Source organism: Giraffa tippelskirchi, chromosome 13 (assembly GCF_054371585.1).
Source record: "Giraffa tippelskirchi isolate mGirTip1 chromosome 13, T2T-mGirTip1v1.2.pri, whole genome shotgun sequence".
NCBI classification, from domain to species: domain Eukaryota; kingdom Metazoa; phylum Chordata; class Mammalia; order Artiodactyla; family Giraffidae; genus Giraffa; species Giraffa tippelskirchi.
In genome coordinates, this window is record NC_137287.1 from 34,618,725 (window position 1) to 34,643,643 (window position 24,919).

The 24,919-nt window shown below is 43.2% G+C and overlaps 1 protein-coding gene and 1 long non-coding RNA gene across 23 annotated transcripts in view; both read right to left on the minus strand.

Annotated features, from left to right (window-relative positions):
• Positions 1–237: 237 nt before the first annotated feature.
• The window catches only part of RBFOX1 (RNA binding fox-1 homolog 1), a 440,478-nt gene continuing 415,796 nt past the window's right edge, over positions 238–24,919 (minus strand). For 10 of the 22 annotated variants that reach the window (XM_081554695.1, XM_081554693.1, XM_081554685.1 and 7 more), the window contains 2 exons: positions 4,114–4,189; positions 238–2,167 (listed from right to left, as the gene is read on the minus strand). In XM_081554695.1, the coding sequence (XP_081410821.1) occupies positions 2,045–2,167; positions 4,114–4,189 (199 nt within the window). In that variant the 3' untranslated portion in view covers positions 238–2,044. Of the gene's footprint in view, positions 3,721–4,113; positions 4,190–19,819; positions 19,873–24,919 lie in introns of all 22 variants that reach the window. The other 12 variants (XM_081554679.1, XM_081554674.1, XM_081554677.1 and 9 more) reach the window with 4 other exon arrangements.
• Positions 9,603–17,314, minus strand: LOC145531688 (uncharacterized). Its single transcript, XR_014072669.1, has 2 exons — positions 12,866–17,314; positions 9,603–11,563 (listed from the first exon to the last, which is right to left on the minus strand). It is a non-coding gene; the product is annotated as an uncharacterized LOC145531688 (long non-coding RNA).

Sequence of the window (24,919 nt, forward strand, 5' to 3'; positions counted from 1 at the left end):
CAAAAACATCAACCAGGCACACGTTGTCATAACACCTTCTTCCACGTGGGGGAAGATGACAATGTCTCAGAGATGCTATCAAGCACCCTCTCCCCACTTCCCTCCCCCACTGGAGAAAAGAATATTTTTCTCTGCTTTTGGCCGCTAAGCAGCAGTTTTTCCCCCGTTCCTCTCTTTTTTTTTGTTTTGTTTTGCAAGATCACGGTGATCTTAGATAGCAAAGCTACAGAAACTCGGTTTTCAAATCTTGTGAAACTTTATTGATGGTTTAATATCCAACCGATCTTACTGCATGCACATTGGATGACAAGAGAAAAGCTGGATCACAAACACTTTTTTTTTTTTTAAGTTTTGTCTGGTTTTGTCTTAAAGCAGAGTTGTTACAGCGGATTGGCAGGTTCACAGCAGTGAGTTGATAGCTTTACTAAAGTGCGTGCCATACGAAGGCCTGCACTGCACACATGGAAATTGTTAACTATGGCAGCAAAACTACTGGGGACGACTTGCTGCAGGATATATATATATATTTTTTAATTTAAATACAAAAACAGGAAGATCCGTGACAGATACCCCAACTGAGATCAACTTTGTAAACAGAACAACATGAAAAGACTTCGAACAGAAGTAGTATACAGACAAACTGCAATTTTTCGGATGCGTCATTTTGGCCCTGCTTCCGAGGTGGGGGGGAGGGGGTCATTCTTTAGGGGATGTTGAGGGTGGACCTACTTTTTTTGCTTCCTTTTGACAAGTGTCCTGGGCCTTGGAGACAAAAAAAGAAAACTAAAGATATTGATTTGAGAGAATCCTTGGGGACCAGGAAAAAAACGGGAGGGCGGGCTCTCACGGACTGAAAAATTGCAGGTTGCTTACACAACACAGTCATGTTTCAAAAAGTACCAAGCAGATGAAAATACCATGATTATCTCTACCCAATGATTGCAATACTTGTAAAATGCTTCTATAAATCCGAATGTGATTATCATGTAATTCCATAAAAATTATACGTCTTGTCTGTAACAGTTGTTCTACGAGGCTAAAACTAAAGCTTCGAAAGACTGTTTCTAGAACTTAACAACGCCACTGCACAGATGTAAATTTTATACATTTTTTTTTCACTGGTACAAAGAATTTAAGTTTTTATTACTTTCTTTTTTTTGGAAAAAAAGAAAAAAATAGAAACAGTGCTTTTTATCACCTTTTTATTAATGTTATTTTTTTTCCCTCCCATAATATAAAAGTCAGCAATGATATCAATAATTTATTATACTGGAAGAAATATAAAAAGAATGCTTGCGGATGGCCTAACTAGCAGTCTTTTGCCTAAATAACTAGTGGCTGGTTAAGAAGCTGAATACTGCCGGGTGGAATGGTTGTAAAGGGTGGGTTTGCACAGCTGCATTCAGCTTGGATGCACAAGTGTTTCTAGAAGCATCCTCTTAACAACCTAACCTTTGGCTTGAACTGACAGTGAGTAACTTAGAACCGTTGCTATATGGACGTTGGTGCAGTGGGTCGTTTAGATTCATCAGTTACTTTTTTTTTCCCTTTCAGCCAATCCCCAGTCCCCACCCCCTAGGTCCCTCCCACCCTTCCCGTTTCATAAAATAAAATAATGCGGATGCAGAAAAGAACATGACTCCTGTAGTCACTTACACTCTTCCCCAACAGCTGATAACCCCAGTAGCTTAATATTCAGCATATATAATTCATTTACAGAATACAGCACTCTGGATATGGCCCTATACCAGTGTTTAGTCATAGCTAGCATCTCTCTAGATCAACCACAAAAAAACTGCCTACAGCCAGCAACCAAACTACAGAAACTTCGGAAATGAAAGACCCACAGTATTAAAATACACAGAACAAAATATCTGAGGTATAAGATAAAAAATGTAATTTTTTTCCTCTTTTTAATTTAATTTTTTTTTTTAGATGCTAAAATGATGCACTACTGCATGTATTGCAATACCCAGGCCTCGGAAAGCTTCCTTTTTCCCCACATTGGAAGGTTGTTTTTTTTTTTTAAAATGGTTTTTGTCATTTAGTATGGAGCAAAACGGTTGTATCCCCCTCGGTATATACTAGCCTGCAATGAAGAAAGAACGAGACCCACATCGTCAGCATGGCTCCTAGTCTTGGCATCAGTCAAGGGTGCAAAAGCATTCTGAAACAAAGCAATTTAAGGGGTGTGTTTTTTACATTTTCCTTTTGCAACACGTGGATCATCAAAAAAGACTACTATGTGAAAAAATAGACACTTGGAAACAACCAATATGGAGGCGTCCCCTACCCATCCCGGGTCCACTTTTTAGAGAATTGAAGATAGCGCCAAGCCTGACCTCTCCCCACCCCCCAATCGCTCCTTACAACGAAAAATCCCTGTAGAACCAAATTCGGGCGGCCAGTCCTGGGAGCTATAAAGGACTCTGAAACAAATGGGCCGCTGAAGGATTGATGCTGTCTCTTATTGTTGGCTTGTTTGAGTCACTAACAATACTGTGCGTCAAGGATGCAAAAGCATTCTGAAACAAAGCAATTTAAGGGGTGCGTTTTTTACATTTTCCTTTTACAACAGGTGGATCATCAAAAAAAAAAAAAAGACTACTATTTGAAAAAATAGACACTCAGAAACAACCAATATGGAGGCGTCCCCTACCCATCCCGGGTCTACTTTTTAGAGAATTGAAGATAGGACCAATCCTGACCTCCTCCCCCCATAGCTCCTTATAATAAAAATTCCCTGTAGAACCAAATTCGGGCAGCCAGCCCTGGGAGCTAAAAAGGACTCTGAAACAAATGGGCCGCTGAAGGATTGATGCTGTCTCTTATGGTTGGCCCGTCTGAGTCACTGATAATAATGTGCTCTGTTGGGAAAGGCTCTGTCTACACTCAAGATGTTGCATGCAGAGGACTTATTGAATGTCATCATTCAACCCTCTTGGCCAACACTTTCCCCCAGTGGACTGGGTGTTGAAGTGGAGTGGCTGAATGCAAAAGCGGGACGAACATGTAAGTCCACTCTTCACTTGACTTGGCTGAACAATCTGTATGGAAGTTGCTCTTGAGAGGGGAGTTGTGCAGATGAATTACTGGATGTCATTGAGCTTGTGCAAAAAATGATAGGTTTCCCAATTATGGTGGAATTTCTACCACCAAGCTCCAGGGAATTGCCTAGCCGTGGTTTTAGACGGCACTTAACTATCTCCTTTTGTGAAAAGTTTTGGCGATGCCAGTGAATGCCTCTGGGGCTTTATCTTTAGGAGAAGAACTGATCATCTTGATCTCAAGCAGAAATCTGCATGCCAAAAAGCTCTGTAATGATTGCATACGCTCTCACGTGATGGGCACGTCTTACTGTACGCTTTTAGTGCATAGAAGTTTGAACGAGTACAGGCAAATTCACCATCCCCCCCTTTCACCTCCCAGTGTTGCCCTCCCCCCAAACCCTCCCAAAACAAAAACCCAGCACCCCCCCCCACGAAAAAAAAAAAAAAAAGAAAAGACAACTCCCAAACTGCTTCCTTCTAATTCCTTATGTACTAGGCACACACACAAAGCGGCCTCTCTCTCTATTTTCTTTCCTGGGCGACTATGACTTTAAACATGAATTGTAATAGGGGAGGAGAGGCAGTCAGATTCTCAGCTGCCTGACAGCAGAGGCCTGGAACTGTGCAGCTTAGCTCCTCTGAGGTCTGTGGTGGGGCTGGAACCTTGGGGCTATGTGAATGAGCGGCAAGGGAGGGAGGGAAAAAAAAAGAAAACAAAAAGTTCTGCATTGACACTGCATTCCGTTAGTGATGGATTTCATTATCAACATGACTAATTATTCCATTAAGGTAAGTGCTTGGCTAGGTGAGACTTGCAAAATGAGAAATATAATAACTTACATGCACGACATTGCCAAGAAATTAAGACATTTATCAAGTTTACTGGGAGGATTAATGTGGCATTTTTTAGCTGCTGTTAGCACAAGAGACAAATTCAATTAAGGGAAAGTGAGAGGACATCAGCCGTCAACCCATCCTGAGATCCCAGCTGGGGGAAGGGGCGAACGGGGGCCAGGGGTAGGGGGCAAGGAAGAAGTGAGGAAGAGGAGGAAGTGGTACTCACCATGGCACCAACGCCGTAGGTGGGGGCTGGAGCAAGTGTGTGGTGGTAGGGGTCGGTAGCATAAACTCGTCCGTAACTAGAAGGAAGACAGAGGTGAAGATTGAGCCATAATATGTGGTTTTGAAGTAGCAATAACAACCGTAAAACACAAAATACCAAGACAGTGTGGAGGGGCCCTATTCATCTTGAGAAATAAGAAACACATTTCAATCGGCCATGTAACATGAGAAAAGTCCATCCTATACAACACAGTCCTGTGTCCACTTAACATCACTGGTGATAAAAGTATGTGGGGGCTGTGTGTGTTTCCTCTCTCTCATACAACCCTTTCTACACTGGGTTGGAAGCAGGCAACAGCTTGAAAGAGTGGTTTTAAGGAAGCCATTATATTCAAGACCCATTATATTCAAGACAGATTGTCCTCTTTTCCTAACAGAGTTGTCACCAATCAAGTGAGACAGGGTGGACCAAAAAGGACCCAGTCTTTATAGTTAGGGTCCAACACGTCAGACTGGGAAAGAACAGATGTAGTCAAACAGAAACATCCTTGAAGCCTTTGTGGGACCTTCCTCCCCACTCAAGAATTAGAGCCTGATTTGATTTTTGGGTCTATCACCCCAGAACTTCTATCTCATCAATCTCTAGCCAGGTTCTGGGAAGGGATACATTTTAAACAATATTTCTTTTTTTTTAAAATAGTTTTTCTAATAGGGACCATTTTTAAAGTCTTTATTGAATTTGTTACAATATTGCTTCTGTATTACGTTATGGTTTTATTGGCTACAAGGCATGTGGGATCTTAACTCCCTGACCAGGAATGGAACCTGCATTGGAAGGTGAAGTCTTAACCACTGGACCGCCAGGAAGTCCCTTGAACAATATTTCTTGATGACATTTCCTTATATTTGAGGATTTTTTCCTCCTCTCTCTACCATCCTCCTTCCACTGCCCTGACTCCCAACTCAGGCTTTAGAATAAAAATGTAAAAGAGATGGACACCTAACACATCAGATGCCTTAGAGTGTCTGGGACTGAACAATGCAACACATCAGATATTAAAGCTCAGAGAGATTGGGTCATTTGCTCAAGGTCACAGAGCTAGACAGTCATATCTGATCCTTGAATCTCTCAGGGCAACTCTCATGCTCTTTCCATGGTTCCAGATACCCTTCCTTGAACGGCCTGCCAGATATCTTGTTAGAGTTTGAATGCTGCTGTTTTGGTAATGATCACAGCTGAGACGCAGGTGAGGTTAGGTGAAGGTCTCTGGAAGCAAAGCCTGAAATGGAGATTCTTCCTCCCCTGATTTGTTAGGGGGGTGCATTTAAGAGGAGGGAGAGGCAAGCAGCCCAGAGAAAACAGAGAAGCAAGAAGGTGTGAGTTCTGAGCTGAAAATTAACTTCTCCCTAATCCTGAGGTGCATCCCAAAGTTGATTCCAGCTGGAGGCAAGTGGGTTGGCTTTTAATGTTCTTGTTAGTTAAGCATTAGCTGTAGACTTCCTAGAGAGGCAGAGGATAACTTCCTAGTTGCAGTGTTTCTTTGGGAGAGGGTAAGTCTCTGCAGAAAGAAGCAGTTGGGTACCATTAGTGACCAACATTCACGGTGACTAGGGAAGGGGTAAACCAGCCACTAGATGGGGTAAGTGTGAATTATCAATGGCTTTTGAGTCTTGAACATTTCCTTTAAAGAAGGAAGGAACAAGGCAGGAAGAAGTCATTGGTCTATACTATCAACCTTGAGGTCGAATTTGCATTGACTTTATTTAGCTCCTTCCTTATCTTTCCCTACTTGCCTTCTCATCTTCCTTCTCATAGTTGATGGATAAGAATGCACTGGATAGATCTCACATGATGAAGCCTGAGAAGGAAGAACCAGGGGGAAAACCTTCTAACTCTCAGGCTCTGAGTTAGACTCCAGATATAAAAAAAATATGATTATACTAAGCTCCTGATTCTGGGAAAGATAGAGGGCAGGAGGAGAAGGGGGGCAACAGAGGATGAGATGGTTGGATGGCATCATCAAATCAATGGACATGAGTTTCAGCAAAACTCTGGGAGATCGTGAAAGACAGGGAAGCCTGGTGTGCTGCAGCCCATGGGGTCGCAAAGAGTCGGACATGACTGAGCGACTGGACAACAAAATACTAAGCTCTCATTGGATATGCTTTACTCCCCATCCCTCTGCTTGTTTCAAAGGTCACTGAACTCAAATCATCTACACGAGTCTTCCTCCTGATCCTCAAAAGCATCAACACTCAGCATTCCCCTGATCCCCCAAAACAAACAGGTGTTTCTTTTCTGAGATGAATCTCTCAGAGAAACTAACAAACAGGCAAGCCCTTCTTGCTTTCATTCCTTGGGACATCCTTTGTGACTCTGACTCATCAAAACTGCCTTTAATCAAAGATGCCCCCTCTCTCAGGGAGGGGAAAAAAAGCAGATGTATGTGCAACACGGGGTGTGTTAAATCAAGAAGAATGATGACTTTTTGAGATAAATCTTTTATTCATGGAGGTTACTTGTGAAACTGGGGAGTTTACCCCTAATTAGAAGTAGCTACTAATAGGGAGAAAAGAACATGATGGATGACTTTGGTGTTGATTTTCATTTCATGAGAAAATAAAGTCTGTCATGGATCTGGAGGGGGAAAAAAAACGTAATAGGATTATTTTTAATGTATTTTCAACTGGCAAAGCTGGTTATAGGAACTGGATATAAACTGCAAAAGTGAACTAAAAATGCTTGGATATTTACTAAGTGATGCCACAGCATGGTTCTCCTCCAAAACAAGCAGTGAAGATGCTAATTCAGAGCAATGATTAGTAGTTTTATTTTTTTTAATTTGGGGACTGATTTTGCTGTGGCAAAAATGTCCCGTTTTTGAGGAGACAACAGAGTGGCGGTCTGAATGTGAAAAGGTGACCCCCCACTTTTCCTCTCGCATCCTTTAATGGTCATTCTTATTCATCGATAACTCTGGGCCGAGCGACAACCTCCAGAGAAAGATCCAGGTAAGAGTTTGGGAGTGTTCCCTTCAGGACAGAAGAAAAACAGCAGCACCGAACTGGTCCTCATAAATGAGCAAGCTCCTTTCTGCTCCTCAGGGTGACCTCTACCTTCAGAATCTGATGGGTTTATTATGATTAATAAATTTCATCTCCACAGAGGAAAAGGGACCATGTCAGCTCAAAGGGAAAGCAAGGAGGCTTCTTTTCAAATGCTAATCCCGATACACGCCCTTCTGTGACACCACCTTTTAGACACAAGGTTATCAGGGAAGATGTGGACTGGGGCTCCACCGACGCTGCGGGGATGTTGGCCGCACCGGGTCCTCAGAGCTGCTTGGCAGAGCCCAAAGGAAGAGGGGCGGTTCCCAGGGACCTCGGCGGGAAGGATGGGGAATGCCCGCTGAACACCGTGTGAGGACTGACCCGCGCCTGGCGTACCCTGCCGACCAGCCATCCCTGCTGAAGCCGGACAGTGGTACAATTGGGCCCTGATGCTCTCCATGGCCCCACAGCCCACTGGTCAGAAATTACGGATGAAATCTGAGACGTGTCCACGTCTCACACTACCACCACCCTGACATAAACCACCGGTATTTCATCAGAACCAAATCAGAAACAGTCATTTATATCTATATCTGTCTACCTGTCATCTATCTGTCTGTCTGTCTCTCTATTTATCATCTGTCTTTCACTTGTCTATCTATCATCTATCATTTATCACTCTATCTCTATCATCTATCAATCATCAATCTGTCTCTCCATCACCTGTCTATCAATTATCTATCTATTGTCTGTCTGTCTATTGGTCTATCATCCGTCTATCTGTCTAGCTGCCTATCATCTATCTTTCCATCTATCTAAATATAAACCTATATCAACCTAATCATATCTAATGCCCTTGCTTAAAATCCTTCAATGATTTCCCACTTACCCTAGACTTGCCTGAGTCACCCCTGCCCCACTCTCACCCCTATCTCCCCCGCCCCACCCCTTGCTCATCAGGACTCCCAGGATGCGGGCAAACTCGTGCTTCCACTGGGACCCTGGCTGTGCTCATCTTCCATCTGAGCTGCTCTCTTTCATCTTTGAGCTCTCAGCTCAAACGTCAGCTCCCCAGTGCTGCCTGCCGCCCTGACCGCTCTTTCTTAAGCACACTTTCCAAACACATCCCCATCCTTCACGTCATGGAGCAGATCTCCATTCACTTTGGTGACTTACTTTCCGTCCTGACTATGTATCTATGCCCCTTCTGGAATGCCAGCCTGCCCCCCCAGGGGCTGGGGCTGAGTCCATCTTGTTTCCCCCTTTCTCTCCATTGTCCAAGTGAACGAGGGAGCAAGCCAATGCCACTTGTTGAGTGAAGGCAGCAAGAAGGAGGGGTGAGGAAAGACGAGAGGCCTGGGAAGACCCTGGTATCCACCATAACCTTTCTATCAGCAGCCACGATCCTAGGAGCTATGCCTTCTGAAGATTCTACATCACCTGCTCCCAGAGACAATCAAAACACTTCAAGATGCTCAGAAGAAAAGTTCCTTGAGTCTCAAAATACACAGCATGTTATTTCCCATCACCCCTGAGAGTTCACAGAGGCCAAGTTGCCATTAAGTTCATCACTCCCTTCCCCAGGGGATCTTTCTGACCTAGGGATCGAATCTGGGTCTGCTGCACTGCAGGCAGCTTCTTTACTGTCTGAACCATCAGGGAAGCCCAAGTTCATCGAAGGGAAAAAACAAACAAAGTGAAACAAGGTAACTGCTCTGCTGTCTAGTTTGCTGCAGCTTACGGCCATCATGAACCCTCCTCTGTTTTTGACCTTTGCGACAAGAAAACCAGGAGGCTGGCCTGTCCCGCGGAGGACAAAGGCTTGGAGCCAGAAGATCCAGCTTCAAGTTCTCCCTTTGCAATGTCCTTGATCAGTGATGCAGGGAGCTTTCTCTGAACCTCAACTTCCTTGTCTGTAAAATGATTCTGTTATGTCTGAGCTCTGCCTAATTCACTGATAAAGCTCATGAAAGGAAACCAGGGGTATTTAAAACCCATCTACAGAGAGGGGAGATTATGATACAAGGGTTCTTCTACAGAATTTCATAAGCCGACCTCTCACTCCTGTCCAGACATTTGGTTTGCGGAGGCACCCGAAGGATCAGGATCACATGTAGTTCTAGCAATCAACTCACAGATGCTTTCGGAAGTGAAGCTCTGTCTCATTTATGAGTTACACATGTAGTTTCAACGGCTATATTTGAACTTGATATGCTGGAGTCAAATGAATACATAAGCTGCCTGTTGAATGGGGAATATGAACCCGTGTTTGTGAAACAGCTTTGTCAACTTGACTGAGAAAGGTAAATACTACTTATTATTAACATCTTCTAAATCCAGCTGCAACAAGCTGGGTGTGAATGAAATACAGTAGGGCCATGTGGGTACTGTGCCCCTGGGTTCTAACAGTCAAGTGGTTTTCTTTTTTTTTTTTTCTTTTTTTCTTTTTTTTGCTTTCCATAGCAATTTAATACAGTCACTACAATATCTTACATTAATATCAACAATGGTTAGAACTGTAATCATTTGCATTCTTTAACATGTCTTTATAATTAGTACATACAGTATTTGAAAACAATAGTATTTGGTATCTAAATGAATAAACTGAAATTGGTACAGGAGTTAAGAATTAGACGACCTGAATAAAAGAACAGCCCTCACTTTCTTGTGAGCAAAAGATACAATTAGCCTGAAATGGCAAGTGGTTTTCTTATAGGGGCATGGGAAGAACACTGTCATTAACTTCACTCCATAGAGTTCATTCTGTATATTTGAATTCACAGTCTTTATGCTCCTGAGAACTTTTATTCTTATTTCAGCGTCACTTCCCCACGCCTCCTGTCCCAAATATAGCTGGGGGTGGGGGGGGTCCCTGGGGGCAGAAAGATGAATAAAATAGGCTCAGTCCTCCGATGAGGCTCCCAATGTAGTGAAGTTCTCCTAGATGGTCCCAACGCAGCAAGAAGGTGCCAACGCTCGAGTCCCCACCATAATGAGAAGCGCTACAGAGTATGCGTTCAAACCAGGATCCCTGACGAGGAGTCAAAATGTGCGCTCCCAGAAGCTGCAATGCCGTTAGAGCTACAGTGCCTTCATAATCAGATCTAAGATAGAGTCTGGAAGGTATTGGGCGCTTAATACACACCAGCCACACACCTCCCACACAGTGTACAAGGAGGGCCCTACACACGGCCCCATGGTCCTCACGGCCTGCTATTTGGAGAGCGATGGTTTAGCTAGGAAATGCTCCCCTTCCCGCCCCTGTGGTCTCAGATCTCAACTGTTCAGTTGGCACTGGTGAAGGCACTTACTAAGGAATATTCCTCCATGACGACTGCAGCTTTCTTCTAGTCTCATCTAGGCAATGACTTCTATAATTGTAGACCATGCAGGTAACCAGGGCTTTTCTAAAAGCTTCCCAAGATATGCAAGTCAGAAAGCAGAATCAATCCCATAACTCAAAACCTCCAAGAAAGACAGAGTAGAGGTAGAAGAGATTCTCCAAGAGGAACTAAAGAGCTACCACAACCCGACGATGACATTTCTGAACTCTCCTGCGGCTCACTTCCTTAGCTTGGATTTGAAGCGATTATCTTTGTAGGTTGCCTTTTTCAGTCTCACGATTCTTTTCCTCCAAAGTAGGAGGGATGGACTTCCCTGGTGGTCTAGTGGTTAAGAACCCGTCTGCCAATGCATGGGACATGGGTTTGATTCCATGGGTTCGAGGCCCAAGATTCCACATGCCACGGGACACCTAGAGTCGGAGCTCCACAACAAGAAAAGCCACCGCGATGAGAAGCCCACGCATCATGACTAGAGAAAGCCCACGCAGCAACGAAGACCCAGTGCATCCAAAGAAATAAATAAATTTGTTTTAAAAGACTGGGAGAATTTCGGCCCCTGCCCTCTCTCTATTCCACATGGGGTTCCTCCAGTAAAGCCTCTGGAATACCTGTGTCAGAACTACTCCCAAACTGAGTTGTCCTTCTGAAGCCGTGGGTACAGCAACCTCCAAGCCCCATGTAAGCAGATTAATGGTTTTTAAGAGGTTGGCTAACAGGACGAGAGGGAGACAGATTCTGGACCTGTGCCCCAGAGATGTCCTGCTACAGCGCGTATAGACACACACACACACACACACACACACACACACACACACTCAGAGGCAAAATTAAAACATAAAGTCAAAACACAGTGGAAGGACTGATGCTGAAGCTGAAGCTCCACTACTTTGGCCACCTGATGCAAAGAGCTGACCCACTGGAAAAGACCCTGATGCTGGGGAAGATTGAAGGCATGAGAAGAAGGGGATGACAGAGGACGAAATGGTTAGATGGCATCACTGGACATGAGTTTGAGCAAACTCCGGAAGACAGCGAAGGACAGGGAAGCCTGGCGTGCTGCAGTCCATGGGGTCACAAAGAGTTGGACACAACAGTGACTGAACAACAACAAGACACACTATCAATGTCCAGGTTAACTGTCGGAATATTTTAATTCCAGGTGAGCATCCTCGCTCACCCATTCCTGGGGCACACATACTCTTTCAATATTCATTTGAACAAAATGAATGAAAACATGGCTCTCTGATAGAAATATAGTAAGAGCCACAAAGACATGCTACATAGGACACTATAAGTTTCCCAGTAGCCACATTAAAAAAAAATAAACAGAAAATAGGTGGCATTTATTTTTATATTTTAATTTGATCCAACAGATTAAAAATAGCATCATTTCAATGTGTCACTGACATAAAGATAATGCACGACATACTTTACATATGTTCATACGAGGTTGTTGAAATTTACTGTGTATTGTACACTGAGAGCTCACGTCCACATGGATCAAGCACGTTCCAAAGGGCTCCATGGCCACACGATAATTGACTCCAGAAAAATCTACAGAATGTTCTCCTTCTCATTGAAAGACAAAAGATTCCTGACGGATCAACTCAATGTTTCCTGGAGTATGAGCTGAGGTCTCCTCTGTGAGAATGATCTGGGGAAACTCCTAAGAACTTTGATTGTCAGGCTCCATCTCCAGACCTGGAAACCAGAATTTCTGGGGCAGGGAGAAGGCAGGATGGAATGGAATCTGTATTTTTAATTTTTCACTTTTAGTACTTTTTAATTGAAGTATAGTGATTTACAGTGTGTTAATTTCTTCTGTACAGCAAAGGGATTCAGTTACACATATATACACATTTAAAAATATTCTTTTCCATTATGCAGATAAGTTCATCTGTACCATTTTTCTAGATGCCACATATAAGTGATGTTATATGATGTTTGTTTTTCTCTTTCTGACTTACTTCACTAGCAGAAATAGGGACACAGATGTAGAGAACAAACTTAACAATACCAAGGAGGGAAGGAAGGGGTGGGATGAACTGAGAGACTGGGAATGACATATATACACTCGATGTATAAAATAGATAACTCAGAAGGACCTTCTGTACAGCACAGGGTGTGCATGCTAAGTTGCTCAGTCGTGTCTGACTCTTTGTGACCCTATGGACTGCAGCCGCCAGGCTCCTCTGTCCATGGGATTCTCTAGGCAAGAACACTGGAGTGGGTTGCCATGCCCTCCTCCAGGGGATCTTCCCGACCCAGGGAACGAACCCATATCTCCTGCACTGCAGGGGGATTCTTTACCACTGAGTCACCAGGGAAGCCCACAGCACAGGGAACTCTCCGCAATACTGTATAAAGACCTAAATGGCAAGAAAATCTAAAAAAGAGGGGATATATGTATAACTGATTCACTTTGCTGTACAGCAGAAACTAACACAACATTGTAAAGCAACTCTACTCCAATAAAAATTTTAAAAACAAATAAATAAAAATATTCTTTTCCATTACGGTTTATCATAGGATATAATTCTCCATGCTGTACAGTAGGATCTTGTTGTTTATGCATGTGCAATAAATTCTGCAGGTGATCATCACCCACTCTGACATTTGATACCTGCTCTTGTATATATATATATTTTTAAAAAATCTGCCCTGATTAACCCTCCCTTACTGAGGCTAATTCAGAGCTCTCTAGACATTGTTAATGTTCATAAGTAAACTGATAGAGACATTTCATTTTTAGGAGGTATTATTATTGCACGTAATGGGCTTTGAACATTGTCTGATCCATTGTAAGCACTCAGTCAACACTGGGAGGATCTTCACTAAGTTCCTCTCCCTGTATGTCCCCTTAGCACCCCGCACTTTCCCTATTAGAACACACATCACACTTCCTGGAAACAGACCAATTAACTACCGATCGATTTGCTGCATGACAACTTCGCTGAATAATCAAATCACCAAAATGGAAGGGAGAGACTGTTAGATGAAATTTGCTGGAGGATCAATTAGAGGAATGGTCAATTTAGAAATTTCTTCTAAATAGTATCTGAAGTCTTAGTGCGGCTGCCTGGGTGTGCAATATGTGTGTGTGTGTGTGTTCAGGTTAGTGGGGAATCAAAAGATGGAAGGGGGTAGTGATACTCCCCATTGTGGCCCCAAACTTGACAAATAATGTCTCTAATACAAGTGGACAGCAACCCACCGCCCCAAGGAGACTGGTTTCAGCAGTGTTTGCAGGTATGTTAGGGCCCGGCTTCTTCTCAGGCCCCACGTGTCTGTATTGAGTGCTCATAAAGGACTGACAGTCTGTCCCCGGGCTGGCTTCCCAACCAACACGATGGTACCTGGCATGGTAGAAACGGTGCAACTTGCTGCCCGATGGAGACCCAGCCTCACCTGCATCCCAGAGACACACAAACATGTGCACACGCTCCCTTGGGCAAGGGGCAACTGGTAGCCAGAACAACAAGCTCAAGTATCTGGTACTTTACAGGGCACAGTTTATCTTTTTTGTTGATTTTTAGCCACTGCTTTTCAGCAAAGGAAAGACTTGTGGAGAATCGCTCTAAAATACCCTTGGCTGGTGTCACCCTCTGTCTCCCTGGATGTGCAGAATTTTCTCTTTGCCACTCAGTCCTGTCCCCCTAGACCTGGGCCCCACACGTCGTGTGCTCAGCACACATGAGCTGTATGAAGGAGACCGGGCCAAGGCAAATAAACTCCCACTGGACCATCTGTTTAGAGAATCATTTAGTTCCCTGGTGGTGGGAATCAGTCACTTCAGGTGTGTCTTAATAACCTATTGTTTAATGATATTATATTTTAATCTATCTACCCACTACATTGTTGGGTACTCAGGTTGATAGCAATTTTTCAAAAATATTAAAGAAAATAAATATCCTTGTATATACCTAGTATATAATTGTTTTTAAAGAAAACAATTAATAAATAGCTAATCCCACTGCATGCGTGTTCAGTTGCTCAGTTGTGTCCGACTCTTTGCAACCTTCCAGGCTCCTCCATCCATGGGATTCTCCAGGCAAGAATACTGGAGTGGATTGCTATTTCCTTCTCTAGAAGATCTTCCTAACCCAGGGATCGACCCGTGTCTCCTGTGTCTCCTGCATTGCAGGAGGATTTCTTACCCGCTGAGCCACCTGGGTCCCTGCAAATCTGAACAACTATGCCCACTCCCCAACTCACAAATACTAGTTTTCTAGAAGTAAGATAGCATGACTGAAGAATGCAGAATTCCATCTGGAGGCGAAAGTCAAACTTCCAAGGTCAACATGAAAAGGAGAACTTGGGGGCAGTGCAGTTCAGTGGAAAGAACAGTGGCATCAGATAGACTCCTGTGTGTCCATGGGCAAGTTACCAAACCTCTCTGGGCCTGAGCATTTTGTTCTTTTGAAATTTGCAAATAATGGTGATAGTAACCTCTGCCTCACTGAGCTACTATAATGAATTATATACACATGTATACATACGTACATATACACATACGTGCATATATGTATATACTCTTTATAATTTATCATACTTGCTAGTACACAGACTTTGCACAATAAATGACAGCAAGTTATGACTACAACCTGGGGAATTCAACAAAGTTTATCTGAAAGTGAAAGTGAAGTCGCTCAGTCTTGTCCAGACTCTTTGTGACCCTATGGGCTGTAGCCAGCCAGGCTCCTTTGTCCATGGGATTTTCCAGGCAATAATACTGGAGTGGGTTGCCATTTTCTTCTCCAGGGGATCTTCCCCACCCAGGGATCAAACGCAGGTCTCCCACAGTGCAGGCAGACTCATTACCCTCTGAGCCACCAGGGAATCTTATCTGGGGGACAGTTATTTACTGCAGGGATGAAGGGCTTGTCTTCTCTGCTCTCAAAAGGTCTTAACTCTGGGAGGAAGAGGGAAAGTGCGGGCATTTAACACAAACTGGTCCTTGCACATCTCTCTAATCTGCTGGTACATTCTGTTTGTTCTTTTGTCAAAATACAGCCCAAGAAACCAGTTTTCAGCTCTTCTATAGCCATCGTCCTAAACCAGGTCAGCATCACCCCTCCTTGGGCTGCTTCAGGACTCCGTATTTTTCTGCTCTGGCCATACTGCAAATCCAAAAACCAGTCCAACTCATCATTAAAAAAAAAAAGAGTCAGACCACCATCGACCCTCCAATGTCTTCCTATCACACTTAAAATCTCAAATGATTTCTGTAACCTCCAAGTCCTAATTTGTTTGGATCCCTGGCTGTCTTCCTGATGTTATCTCTGAAATTTTCCCTGTATTCACACTCTGTAGCCACGCCAAGCCTCAACATTTTGTGCATGTGTCAACCACAGTGCCTCTGGACTTGCTACTGCTGTAGCCTGAGATGCTTTCGGTTCCACGGTTACTCACCTGGCTCACACCCTGGCTCGATTCAGGTCCCAGCTCAAGCGTCACCCTCTCAGAGAGGCCATCTCTGATCAGTGAATATAAAGGAGCATAGCGACTTACTTTCTACCCTACCCTTGCCTTTTGATTCATTATAGCTATTGCATAACTCCATATGCGTGCGTGCTAAGTCGTTTCAGTTGTGTCTGACTCTTTGTGACCCCGTGGACTATAGCCTGCCAGGCTCCTCTGTCCATGGGATTCTCCAGGCAAGAATACTGGAGTGGGTTACCATGCTCTCCTCCTGGGGATCTTCCCAACCCAGGGATTGAACCAGCGTCTCTTAGGACTCCTGCACTGGCGGGCAGGTTCTTTACCATTAGCACCACCTGGGAAGTCCATAACTTGACATGCAAGTACATTATATGCTCATTCATAGGGTCTGCTGCAAGATTCCCTTTCCTCTGCTCTGGCCATACTGCAATCCACAAAGCAGTCTAATTTATCATAAAAAAAAAGAAGTCAGACCATAGCCGACCCTCCTCCAATATCGTCCTATCACTTGAGGTCTGGTCTGCACTAAGATGGAGGCTCTTGGAAGAAAAGCCTTCTCTGGACTTATTTAAAGTGATGTATGGAACAGTGATGACCCAACATGTACAAATTAACTGACACAAACTTCCAGTAGTTCTATCAAAATAAGTCACGTGCTTTTCAACCTCTGTTTTTATATAAGATTCACATTCTGCTACAACTACAACCCCTGACCAGTCTTAAAAAAAGTTCCAATGAACCCCAGCTACAGGGAGGACTTGGGTGGAAGAGAAGGGAAAATCACCTTGCCCTTTTTTCCACCTTTTGCAGAATCCAGCTCATCAAAGTTTCTTGATGTTACAGAATGAGAAAGCCATGGGTGTGTTCAAGGTGGATGAGACAGCCAGATAAACATACGTCTTTCAGGAACAAAATTAAGAAGAAAACAACCAATACCACGGACAACAAAAATACATTCCCATGTGAATACAATCTCATAAACAACACATGCATATTTCTTCTATGTGCCTAGCAAAGGAGAATCAATATTTGATATTTTGTCTCTACCAAAATAACTTGGGTCTCTCTATCAAAGACCCAAGGAAGCATCTTCACTTTTCCTTTGGGAACAGAAAGAAAATCTCTTCAGAGTTCCTGTTGCTCCTATTGGATGATCTGTTTCACCACCTCTGCCCCAAGTCACAGACAAAACTGTCCGGCCATCTCTGCCCCCATAGGCAGCTGCATAAAATAACGCATACCTATAAGAAATTCATGTATCAAATCGATCATGCCCTCCATATAGATTTTAAGTATCTTATCAATCGCTTTTTTTCCCCCATTTAAATAGGATAAGTTGCCTCTTGGGGTCAAATACTGAAATCCAGGAGACATGAGGATTCAACAGACCCACCCTAATAAGGAGTGTGAGCATTGAAGAATTGATGCTTTCGAATTGTGGTGTTGGAGAAGACTCTTGAGAGTCCCTTGGACAGTAAGGAGATCAGACCAGTCTATCCTAAAGGAAATCAACCCTGAATATTCATTGGAAGGACTGACGCTGAAGCTCCAATACTTTGGCCACCTGATGCAAAGAGCTGATTCACTGGAAAAGATCATGATGCTGGGAAAGACTGAGGGCAGGAGGAGAAGGGTGCAACAGAGGATGAGATGATTGGATGGCATCACCAACTTAATGGACATGAGTTTGAGCAAACTCCAGGAGACAGTGAAAGACAGGGAAGCCTGGTGTGCTGCAGTCCATGGGGTCACAAATAGTCAGACATGATAGCATCTGAACAACAACAAGGAGTGTTGTTCTATATAGACAGGGGAGAACTCCAGACGGTTGGGTTGCTTAGGGTGTGGGTGCCCTGGGTTTTTTCCCAGCCTGTGAGCAAGACTTCATTGAAACCATGAGTCACAACTTTTGTTGACTGCACAGTTCTGATTTTTCATTTTCATTCTGTGAGGAGAGTGATCTGGCTAGAAGATAATTCACATTTGATGGATATGGGTGTCTCCTTTTTCACGCTTGATTCAAAATTCAGAGTTCAAATTGAACCTTATGAAGCATACAACATATTATTAATATGGCCATCAAAGCCACAGGGATATCTCTCTCAATTTGAAATTTGATCAATAGCAATTCATTAAGAATTTACGGAGCAGCCATCCTAAATTAGACAAGGTAGGCGAAAACACTCTCTCGACTCGGGCAAACTTTCATTATCTGCAGCTTCTCCTCGATGTATTGTGTGCAGACCACTTGCTTACAAGGCAGGGTTTGTTAAGTCACGGGGCAAAATCGATATCTACCTCTTAGGTGGTAACTTCGCAGTGCTTGACTTATGATGTCAAAATAGAGCCTAAGACACACTGGAACGTGCATTCAGGCTCATGGGGAGGATGGAGGCTCTGGACGACCAGCATAGCCACAAAGGATGCTCATTAACATTTTAAACTAACATTCCTCCCCACCCAAAGCTTATTTCCCCTTCAGTCGCATGCTTCATTCTCTCTGTAGGTTCTGCAAAGGTTAAGTGACTCTTATCCCAGAGTCCCCCCCTACCTCCAGCAATAGGACTCCCCACCTTCTATCATTAGGCATTAGTGAATTCACCATCTCTCAAAAGGAGAAATAGAGATATTTGAGGCTAGGGGTTAGAAGGGAAAGAGCAGGGTTTTCTGGGAAGGTTGCAAGCTAGCTAGCGCTTTAACATATGAGCATGCATAGCTCAGGCTCTCCCAGGGGAAGACTGCAACCCATTAAAGATATTGAGACTGAAACTATCAATGAAGTAGATCAGGGAGGGCTGGGCGCCTGTTTCTAGTTCTCCCTGCTCCCCTGATGTCTTTCTCTCCAAAGAACCTAAGCAGGGGATGAAGCGCTGCAAACATGCCTTTGTTCACCATGCTATTGATAACACGTGACTGGTGACAGATGAATGTCTATATGTTGGCCTCTGTTTAATGTATGCTTTTGAAGGTCATGGCACACTCGATGACATGGGGATGAGATGTCATTTCCTCCCTTCTTGGCTAAAAGCAACACATTGGTAAGATCTCCTAGTCATTGTTTGGGTCACAGTTTAGGCTTAAAAGCAAATAAATAAACAAAGAAAAGAATTCTGTTGTTAGTAAGGCAACTCACCTATCTTGACATTTAGTCAAGTAATTCCATGCTATTGGAAGTCCAAACACAACTGTTCTGAACCACATCAAAGCAAAAAGACAGGAGTTATTTTGATGGACACCCCATGCAACTGGGCAATTTCCACTTGCCAATTGACTGATTTTAAAAACAGAAGACTCTGTCTCTCTCATGGCCTACTACTTGTAATATGTGTTAAGAGAAAGGAAATAGATCTTTAACTAATGGAATGAAGATCCTCTTCTTATAAGACAGAGATTATTATATTCCACAATGCCTCCAGCTTTATAGATTCAGTCTTTTAGTGCCTATAATATATAACAGTCATTCCATAAAGATCCCAAATAATCCCACAGAAACCCATGTGAACCCAGACATAATACGTCCCAAAACATAGAAGTCCCATGTCTGTGTGCCTAAATCTCCCCTATTCAGTATTTTCATGTTAAGAGCACTGATTATACTGTAATATTTTATTGTGGCTTCTTTCAATATAGTCTTACTTTTCTGGGTCATGTATTATTAAAACCGGAAATAAAACATCCAAGTTAGCAAAACGCCTACTGTCTTTCTAGACAGCAGAGCCTAAAAGCTCCAGCTATATTCCAAAGACATGACTTTCTTTTTTTTAACTCAACTTTCTAGCGTGACCAACTGCAGCATGTGAAGGGAAAAAAAGAAAAACAAAGGATACTGAGAGTTGGATGGATGCACCAAGAAGTAGCAATGTTTGTTACCTGCAGAGGTGTTACAAGAAATTTCATCTGCTGCAACGAAGACGAACTGATTTCTGGAAGAGAAGATAAAATTCACAATACTGCTCGCTCAGGGGGAAATGCGCTCTCTGCCAATTGGTTCGATGTAGTCAGATGAGGTAAGGGAAGGGTGCTGAGTTTGAATGGATGTTGCAAGGAAATGTGTTGCTATCGTGGGCTTGGAGAGTTTAGGAAGATCATGAAACAGGCATGCGAGGGAACCCTTCCACAAAATCATGGTGATGTCAGAACATGGACCATGTATAAGCTGTTGCACGAGATATTAATACTATGTGTTACTAACATGTTATCATGCCAGGGTGGGTTTCTAAGGCTTAGGGTTTTTCAAACTGAGCTTCTATTTTTGCCTTTCTTACACTCAAAGGAGACTATGCTAAAAAAAAAAAAAAATAGACTATTAGAAAAAGAGTATACTGCAACTAGCTAGGAAAATCATATAATTCCAGACTTTATTACTATTACAGTATAATATTTAAAAAATGTTAAAGGAAAGAAAAAGCAATGCCATCATTTCTGAAGAGAACGTTAAATGGTATTGTGTTATGGATAATAATTTTCTCACCAAATGAGGCTTGCTACATAAAGAAGGTAAGAGAACTCATCAATTGAAATAAACCCTGTCTTGCCAAATTATTTTTAACGATGCAGTATTAAAAAAGAAAATAAAAATGGAAAATGCTATTTCACTTTGATTTAATAAATCCAGAAAGATGATAAAAGTCTCTTAAGATGTTTCCAACTGTGGCATTTCCACAAGGTAATGTATTCTAATCCAGGGGTACTGTCTGTTTCTCCAGAAATAAGAACATCTGTGTCAGGCAGATTCCAAAAATGTCCCAATGAGATTGGCAAGGCTCTTAAATGCCTCAGAGGCAGGAGTACTGAGGCTTCTAATTCTCATTTGTTAGAGTCTTCTGTGCATGGGAATCATCTAGAAGCAAGATAAATGCATTTCAGTTTGATTGGTCTAGTGATCAAGCATCCCTTTAAACATCTTAAGAAAGTTTTACTGTTGCATAAGGTAACTCCCTGAAATATACATAGAGCTACCACTTGGAAATTCACTAGAATCTCACATTCAGCTGAAGAGTCTCATCATTGCCATGCCAATGAAATCTTAACAAAAATCATACGTGGTCTGAGGACAGCATTTTTTATGTTTCTCATCCACCATAATAAAAGTCATAACTAAGTTCATTTTTCACCTCTCTTAAAACAAAGTCAGTGTCGTTGGACGTCGACTATCTTTCAGCTCTGACACAAACTTTTCGTACCCCATCATTACCTGGCATCAAATTTTCGAGTTTTGAGGAGCAGTAAACTTAATATCCCTGAAAATGAAGATACTTGAGTTGAATATCTGTTTTGACTTGCTTGCCTTGGACTGACTCTAGGGTCATAAGACACAGATAGCTCAAATTACAAATATATTATTGGGTGGACCAAACAAGCACTTTGGAAGGACCTCTGTTTCTAGCATACCCATAAGAAGAACCTACAGTAACCAAGAAGGGTCATCTGGTTTATCCAAAGAGACAAGCTCTTTGGAACAGCTATTCACTTATCTATGAGGCAGGGCCTCATTCATGAGGTGGCTCCATTGCATCCATACTCACTCATCCTAAAGACAGCACTACCTTGACTCTCTCCTCTGAATTTTCCCTAAGGGACTGTCAAGCTTGCTAGACTCCGGGAAAACCATGGGAGGCAACCAACAGAAATAATAAAAAAAAATGATCCGATGAAGAGAGAACCTTTGTAAAAATACAGCCTACATGTATGAGTATAAAGAAATTAGACCCTTTTCTTGAATTGTGCCAGATTTTTAGAAAATGTGATGATTGTCCTTCATAGCCCTCTTCTTTTTGACATGATATATTTTCTCTTGAAAAAAAACTGCTACCTTTTCTCCATATTCTTCTTTTTCTTATTTTATTATTATTATTTTTTAATAATCTGTTTGGCTTTTCCAGTGCCTTTGATTCCTGAGTAAATTTCCAAACAAAGGCAACTACTCCTGTTGATGACTCACTGTCTTCAAGAGTTGCCTCAGATGACCTCGGACTATCAAATCAAGCCAAAGTCTGGAGTTTAGAGTTATCATTAACAGTGATATTTTAAGGAATGTGCCATGGATTCTGCAGCAATGCCAAAAAAAAAAGAAGATATATAAACATATTTCTAAAAAACAGTAGCCATTCAGTTGTTAATTCTGTATTGACTTTAATTTTTTTAATCCACACAAGCAATCTCCCTACATCCCAGGAAGTCTATCCTAACATCTCAGAAAAGTGTGTTTTTACAGAGCTCATTAATTCCCTGGAGTCAGCCTGTGTGATCACTCCTCCCTCTAAACTACCCTTTCTTTCATCAATTGATTATGAGTACTGCTGCTGCTGCTAAGTCGTTTCAGTCGTGTCTGACTCTGCGCGACCCCACAGACGGTAGCCCACCAGGCACCGCCGTCCCTGGGATTCTCCAGGCAAGAACACTGGAGTGGGTTGCCATTTCCTTCTCCAATGCATGAAAGTGTAAAGTGAAAGTGAAGTTGCTCAGTCGTCTCCGACTCCTAGTGACCCCATAGACTACAGCCTACCAGGCTCCTCCATCCATGGGATTTTCCAGGCAAGAGTACTGGAGTGGGGTGCCATTGCCTTCTCCAGATTATGAGTACAGTTAATAGAAAATGCCTCGCCAATAAGAGCCTGGCAAGGGATACCCCTATGTATCAGGTCAACAGAGGAATTTGAGGAGAAGAAGGGGCAGGTTTCATTGTGGGGTGTACGTCTCCTCTGCTGTTGTTGTTTAGTTGCTAAGTCATGTCCAGCTCTTTTGCAACCCCATGGACTATAGCCCACCAGGCTCCTCTGTCCATGGGGTTTCTCAGGCAAGAATACTGGAGCAGCTTGCCATTTCCTTCTCCAGGGGATCTTCCCGACCCAGGGATTGGGTCTCCTGCATTGGCAGGGGGGTTCTTTACCACTGAGCCACCTGGGAAGCCCTGCCCCCTCTGTTAGAACCTTTTTATGTGGTTCTGTTTCTCCCTACTTTAACTTAAAGATAAACTATTTATCTTAGATTGCCCATAAATGATACAACCCTCTCGATGAAATCATTTACTCCAAATGTCCAGAGAGAGGTGTGAGCAGAGATTGACAGTGTAGCGGAGCAGTCTGCTGTGCCCTAAGTGACAGGAAAACTCAGTGATCAGAGCAATCCAGGTGTACTCTGGACATCCGCCTCAACCCTGAAGAGGGGAAAGGAGGCTGGCCCGGGCCTGTCCCCTTTTGCTAATCCTAGTCTGCTCTTCACTCTCAACACAGACCTGAGGATGTAAACTTCAAATGCAGCTGGACCTGATTTTTTAGTTTGTTCAGTGATTGTCAATGATTAAGTCTGGCAGGATCTTTCTCAACCTTGGCCGGACAGAGTAAACACCTAGTGAGCTTCTAGAAAGCCTAGTGACCAATTAAATGGGTAGCTCTGGGAGTGGGTCTCAGGCATCAGTAGTTTCTAAAGACCTCCAGGTGAGTGTATTACACAGCCAAGAGAGAAGCACCTGTCTAGTTGACTGGTTCTCCCCTTGGCAGCTCCTAGATTCGTGTTGTTTAGTAGCTAAGACATGACTGACTCTTTGTGACCCCACGGACAGCAGCATGCCAAGCTCCTCTGACCATGGGATTCTCCAGGCAAGAACACTGGCGTGGGTTGCCAGTCCCTCCTCCAGGAGATCTTCCTGACCCAGGGATCGAACCCATGTCTCCTGCTTGGCAGGCAGATTCTCCACCACTGAGCCACCAGCGAAGCCCTCCTAGATTCATGTCTGCTAAGTTGCTTCAGTTGTGACCTACTCTTTTCAACCCTGTGGACTGAAACCCACCAGGCTCCTCTGTCCATGGGATTTTCCAGGCAAGGATACTAGAGTGGGTTGCCATGCCCTCCTCCAGGGGATCTTCCTGACCCAGGGATTTGAACGTGCATCTCCTTTCCTGCATTGGCTGATGGGTTCTTTACCACTAGCACCACCTGGGAAGGCTGAGCTCTGCTCTGGTGGGTCCTGACTTCACTGGTCTGGGACTCAGTCTGGAAAGAGGCAGGGGTTGCTCTGCCATGGCCGCAAAGCACTGAGGATGCTACAAATGCAGAGCGGAAAGGGGGGTTGGAACACTGAACTGGTCATAGATTTTGCTTCTCTTGCAACTTTCATTTTGCCACCTGCCGTGTTGGTCTCTGAGACAACCTAGTTGCATGGTTTCTGAGGCTGGATCATAGAAAATCACACATGAGCCTTCTCAGAGAAAGAACTTTCAGCCTCATTTCTGCAGGAGAAGCTGATGAAAAGTGGCCATAATATCATGCTCTCTGTTTTTGCTTCCTCCTCTGTTCCTCTTCTTCCCAATGAGTTTACTCAAGCTCATCTTGGCTCGGTCTTTCCATTTTTTTTCCTAGTGAGTCTGCATCTAATTCTCTTTTCCATTTTTTTTTAACCTATAATTCGTCCCCATTTTTGACCCCTCCCTCTACTCCAGAATGTCTCAAACTTCCCCAAAGACAATTACCTAGAATGATTGTTAAAAAAAATATGGATGTCTGGGTTTCAACCCTGACCATCTGCATGAGAATTTCCAGGAGAGAGGTCTGATTATCTGGACAATACCTTCAGGGAGGGAATTGTGGTCCCGGGTAATTTTTTACCATGGAAAAATTTGGGAAAACTTGCTGAGACATCTCTTGCAAATTCATTTTCATTTTCACTTCAAAGCCTGCCTTTCCCAGAAGACTGTTGGAGGCTTTGTGGAAGAAGAGAGGATAACTAATTTAAGAAAAATGAGGAAATAGTCAATTACAGGGCACAAGACAGAAGGCTGTGTTCGTTTTGATCCTTTGGAGTGTGGACATCAAAGGGCCACTACCTAACATCGATGGAGTGCTTATCCATGACAGGTGGCTGCTGAGTGCTGTATGTATGTACTCATTCATTTATTTTTCCTGGCAATCTCTCTTATCCTCCCCATCTTCACAGATGAGGTAACAGAGACAGAGAAAGGACATGTAATGTGA